Below are 6000 nucleotides of genomic sequence, written 5' to 3'. Positions count from 1 at the left end.
AATCGTCTCTTTACCTTATAGTATAACGTACCTTAAAGTGACTATTGTGATTTTATTTATTATAGACATATAATGAATTGAATGTAATTTAACTAAATAAATCTGTCTTTGTGTATAAAAGGGGTTTTATACCCGAATAAAGATGTAAAAAATGTAAGACTATACAATTACAGATTTAATATTCAAAATCAAGCCATAGATGCATACATTTAAAAGAATCTGGAGAACAAAAAAAGCAAGGTCAGTAAAGGAATGTGTCTCATCAATTCTATAATATTGGAGAACCAGCATCTAGTTGTAACTACGGCTTATATCCGCTAGGTGGCGTCTTTTCTCCATCTCTGCTGCTTTAACTTCGGAAATCCCTCTCCCTGTGCAGTATTCTCTTAGCTTATTAACCTTATGTGTGACAGCACCAGTCGGGCTTCTTTTCTTGTCTTCTATGATGTGACTGACATCATTTAAGTTTGGTCCAGGATCGTGCAGTCCCCGCACAAGTCTGTCACTGGTTCTGTTACGGGGGAGCTTGATATAAAACTCTCATCAGCTTCGTGTGAGCCCGAGTCGCACGAGAGCCGCCGGTGTTTCCTGTGACGTAGGCCAGCCGCATCGCACTGCACTTTAGGGAGCTGCGAAAGGCGAAGAAAAGCGTGCGCTTCTCTCTTGTGGATGCAACCGGCTGCTCTTATAAGGTATTTTCTCTGAATTGTCGGACACTTTGATATGAGACCAATCAGGGCTGGAGGGGGAGGGTCCTGGGATTTTCCCGTGTGAGTCGAACCTACACCTGCAGGCGATAAGGGTTGACATTAACCTGTCTGTTAAACGGAAATCACAATTTCTCTGACAGAACTATGACCAGCGCTGATCTCTAACCAAAGACACCGAGGAAAAGGTGGATTTTCACATCACTTTTTTTGTTTGTGGATTCTGGATCGAATCACAGTGGAGGAATTTGACAGAACATGTTTAATGTGATGTTACTAACTGCTGGAGACACAAGACAACCGGCTGACTTGCGAAGCTGACGAGAAAAACTCTTCTTACTAGGAAAAAAAAGATTCCTGAAGATTTACCGGTGATATTTAACAGGTACATTTTAATTACATTACATTTACATTTTCTGTAAATGTAGCTACAAAGTACGTCGCATGTAATTGACAAAATTTTTAGATTATTTATTTTATTTATTTATTTATTTATTATTTATTTATATTTATTTATAGATTTTGTGACTGTAGCTAGTTCTACAATTGACTCAATCGTGCACATGAGCCCACAGTGTACCGTGCTGGCACGCTTTTACGCCCCCCCCCTTTTATGTACCCGTCCTGGTGACTTCGTGCCTATACCTGAAAAATGCTTGCGTGTTCTGCATGTTCCCACTGGGAAAATGTTCAGGCACGTGTGAGTGCGCTCAGTTTAAGAATCTATACTGTACGTTCACGCTCTTTGGCCAGTGTGTGCGTATCCAAGTTTGCTTAGGATGATGATGATGAGTTTGCGTGTGCAAGGTTCACTAAGTGTGTGTCTTCATGGCAAAGAGGCGTAGAAAAAGGGGCAAAACAAACAAGAAAAGAATTAACTGAAGGAAAGGATAAAAAGAAGTCGGGGAGCTGCACAGAAACAAAGTGCAGCTCACAGAGACAATGCGTGTATATATTTTTTCCATTGTGCAGCATCCAATTGCTGACTTTATCTATTTACCTTGAATCATCATCATTAGCCATCATCAGCAAAGTTCATAAGGCAGGTAGAAACTCACATTTCAACCACTGTTTAAATACACTTATAGCCATGTGTATGTATGAACTTGAACAGACTTTGGTATATGAGGAAGGGTTGTTGCAATATTAGGATTTCCAGCTCAGTGTTGATCCCTGGGGAAAACAGCAAAGAAGCATATTTAAAAATAAAGCTCAGAACAATACAAATAATAATAATAATAAATCTGTCACAACACTATTTTAAAGGTGACTGGTGTAGAGCAAAAATATGTTAAGATACCAGTAAAGTGTGTATATCAGATATATATATATATATATATATATATATGTAATATTAAATTCATTTATTATAGTGCCAATAAACAAAACAAAAAACAAACCAAAACAAAGTAAATAAAAACCACTTTTGGACTAATAAAGGCTATCTTATTTTTATTTATTTTTTTTCATAGTGGTTGCCACAGCACATGACTGCTTGATTTGGCAAAGATTTTATGCTGGATAGGCTTCCTGACACAGTCCTCCCAATTATTTGGGCTTGGCACTGGCATTAGGAGTACATTAGCTTGTGATCCCTGGGGCTGAGTTTGTGGCTACATGGTAACCTCTAATAGTTAAGTGGCTACCATTAATTTGTATGCTGGCCAGGTAAGGTGTTAAGCACTTATTGTTGAAACAGGAGCTTTACTGACCTCTCAAAATTCCTTCTAAAGTGTTGTTCATAATTGTGAACAGGGCTGGACTGGGACAAAAAATCGGCCCGGGCATTTTGACTAGAGACCGGCCCACCAGGATAGAGATTGAAAATGTGACGTCATTCAGGGGTAAAACCGCAAAGGATTCTGGGAACTTGAGGCAAGAGGTACTAGCGCACGCAGGCTTTCAATTGAACTCAGTTACACAGCGATAAAAAGAAACCCAAAAAATGGCAAGAAGCTGTTGTATTATTAACTGCAATAGCCGGTCGCATGACAGCCACGGGAAGCCGACGGGTAAAGAGATCGTTTTTTTTTATCGGATTACCTCGTTGAAGAGAAATTTTTTAAGCCATGTTTCCGAAGTAAGAGCCGATGGATGGTCTGGATATACCAAATATAACGTCTCAGAATACTCCAGCTCACATGTTAGTCTGCTCCAAGCATTCCCACAAAAGTCAGTGTTTTGTAGTAGTTAATACGTCACTTTTCTTAACATAATTGGTGATATAGGTTACAAGCAAGTCTGGCACTGAACAGAAATTGTCGCGCTATGCTCCTTTATTTATTGTGCATAAATAGTGAATTGTCCCGACACAATATTGCGTTTCGCTTCTGTTATTACCACGGTACATTGACAAAAACATATACTTTTATTCACAGGATAAAACAGTTGTTTTGTATCACTAATTGTCCAGTGCGATTACAGCATACAATATTATTGTCACTGCTACATTTCTGTAATGCATACCAGAAATTATTTCCACTACTAATTAATTACCGTTGAGCTCAAAGGTTATATTAATAAACGGTTAACGAATGTGTATTTATGACGACGATTTGTGAGACTGATAAACTTACCTTTGTTTGTACGATGGTCTTTCATTCTACACGGTGTATTTCAAGGTCCTGTACCCATCCGTCGGTAAACTGTACCCGGGCTTGTTGCAGTGACCTGAAGTTACTAAACTTCATGAGTGTATGCACTCACTCCAAGAACCGTATAATTATAAATCTGAGCGTGGTGAAAGTTGGGCAGCACGCTAACGTCTTTTGTCCACTCTGTGTGCTCTAAGGGTCTGACCCTTTCACTCCTTTGATTTTTTCCTCGTATCTTTTCTTTGCCTTTTCGTCGAGTCTGTCTTTGTACGGTCCGGCATTGTTCTCCTTAGTTTTGTACATTCCTTTTTTGTGCAGCAAAGAAAAACCAAGAAGGTATTGGAACCGGAGAATGAACGTTTTGCGGTGCTGCAAATGCTTGCATTTGATGCGGTACTTGGATTGTTTTGCCTCGAGTTCCCGGCATGCAATGCGCGAAAGTCACGTGATCTGTCAATCGCTATAGGAAAAACCTTAAATTAAGACCAAGAACACTAGAGGTGAGACATGATCATTAATTAATATTAAAATTAATAAATGACAGATTTAGTGATATTTTCATAAACACCTCCTTTCCTTTTTTTGTTCTCCATTTTCTTTAGTTCGTCTATAAGATTGCTAAACAAGGGGGAGGGTGCATCCGGCCTCCTCGGCCGTAATTGGTCCAGCCCAGAGTCGATCATGACCAATTGGCCAATCCAATACCTTTCATTATATATACCCTTCCTAAAAAAAAATAATAATAAAAAAAAATCCATCGGCCCATAAAAACAAAAAATCGCCAGCGGCCCACCGGGCAAATGCCCGGTATGCCCGATGGCCAGTCCAGCTCTGATTGTGAATGCCAACTACTGTTAGCGAGAGGTGCTGTGTTCCTGGCTGTCTACACCAGTGTTGCATTTGTCTCACCTGGAGTAAGAAAAGACAGCACTATTGGTATCGATTGTGTTATGAAAAAGTATATACCTAAAAGTATCTACTTAATCTGATATCTGTTACATTTTAGTAGTGGTTAGTATCTGAGAATCATTTTTTGACAATCCTAATATGACGATTGTTTAATCTGTTGTTCTTCAAATACAGATTTGTCAGATTTTCCAAACTGGTGTTGTTCTTTTCTCTATACTCAGAAGGTGGTGTACTTTATTGGCCTTAGAACAACAACAGTGTCCATCACTGTCACAAGGGCTCCTAAATGAAGATGAAGACTACTCAAACCGGTGCTTATCTTTGTATACGCACTATTGTCTTATTTATAGGTTTATCCCCCAGAAAGAAATGTGCTGGCCTCTCAGCTTGCCCAGGTCTAGTTATTGTTAACCAGAGATGGGTGGATAAAACAGAGTTAGCTACAAGTAAGAAAAACGAGCAGAAATTTTAGTGGCAATTGCAACTTTGGCCACAAGATGGCAGTAATGTACAGGATAGATACAAACAGGCAAGTAGCTTTATGCCAGTGTTGTCTGTGATGAAAGAAGAGAGACTGCTTTACTTTGGTAAATTTTAGTGTATCTATAGTTTTAGATATGACAGGGAAAGCACTGCTGGCCTTGCTTGTCCTTTAGATCAGATCTCTAATCCCTAAACCTAACCAGGGAAAATGGCAGGTTAGCTTGGGTAAAAGAACGAAAGTTGAGGCACACAACGATGTGTGCTGCTGGTAAAGTTTTTGTGCTTTTTCTCATAACAGCCATCCTTCAAGATTTTCTCCATTAAAAGCAATGCATTGTTCGGGATTGTAACATCTAGTCCTTTACTGAATCTGACGGAATGCCACTAGTTTTAATATTTTCTAATGCATGATGACAATCTAGGTGAACTTTTTGGGGGGACTTAACCGTTAAATGAGTGGAGCAACAGGGGAAAAGTTTTTGCGGAAATATCTATAATAACCCACCATCCCCAAGAAGTGCTGCAACTCAAACCTGGATGAAGGCGATGGGAAAATAACAATAGCTTGATGGGTTTCCTTGTCCACTCACCACTACCCACTATTTTACCCATGTACACCACCAAAACTCGAACTGCACAAGTTTATGGTCAAGTTAGCATCTGTCACCCTCCCAAACACTACTCAGCTGTTCAACATACTCAAACCCACAAACCCGAATAAATCACCATATCATCTATACATGTTTCACAGCCTGGCACCATAGTCAAAACCAGGATGTGGCAGGTGCTTTGTGGACTCCAAAGGGTATAACTGTGTATTGTAGAGAACCTTCTGGCATCACAAATGGAGATCTTTCTGTGGCCTGGGGAGTCAGTGCCACCTGCCAAGAGCCTTTTAAGAGGTCCAGCTTAATCACAAAAGCTGCAAGCCAACACTGTTCACACAATCCTCCAATTGTGGAAGAGGGTGACTTTGAGACACTGTTCCTGTTCCTATAGTCTGTACAAAAATGGCCAAAGCTATAAGACTAATTGGCTAGTAGGCAGGAGGAACTCCATGAGCTACAGCTAAATTCTGCAATACCATGTGCCAACATATAGTTGTCTTCCTTTTGTAAATGTAGTCGCTTCTCTTAGTTCACTGTATAGGGATGTTGTTTTATGGGGTAAGAAACCGCCAAATCAACTTCAGATGTTAACACATGAGTTTGGGATTACATGTCAGAGAACAGAGACCCATGTAGACTAATCATGTCAGTTTGCTGTGACCCACTCAAATGTTTAAAACTTGAGTCAAGCTTTGTCAG

At 39.8% G+C, this 6000-nt stretch overlaps 1 protein-coding gene across 4 annotated transcripts in view; it reads left to right on the top strand.

Annotated features, from left to right (window-relative positions):
* Positions 1–327: 327 nt before the first annotated feature.
* grm8b (glutamate receptor, metabotropic 8b) overlaps positions 328–6000 on the top strand; it is a 109179-nt gene continuing 103506 nt past the window's right edge. For 2 of the 4 annotated variants that reach the window (XM_019361186.2, XM_005454211.4), the window contains exon 1: positions 328–692. In XM_019361186.2, coding sequence (XP_019216731.1) covers positions 670–692 — 23 coding nt within the window. In that variant the 5' untranslated portion in view covers positions 328–669. Of the gene's footprint in view, positions 1093–6000 lie in introns of all 4 variants that reach the window. The other 2 variants (XM_003449222.5, XM_005454212.4) reach the window with 1 other exon arrangement.

The sequence above is a fragment of the Oreochromis niloticus genome, linkage group LG7 (genome assembly GCF_001858045.2).
Source record: "Oreochromis niloticus isolate F11D_XX linkage group LG7, O_niloticus_UMD_NMBU, whole genome shotgun sequence".
NCBI classification, from domain to species: Eukaryota; Metazoa; Chordata; class Actinopteri; order Cichliformes; family Cichlidae; genus Oreochromis; species Oreochromis niloticus.
This window is presented reverse-complemented; position numbering and strand designations above follow the sequence as displayed.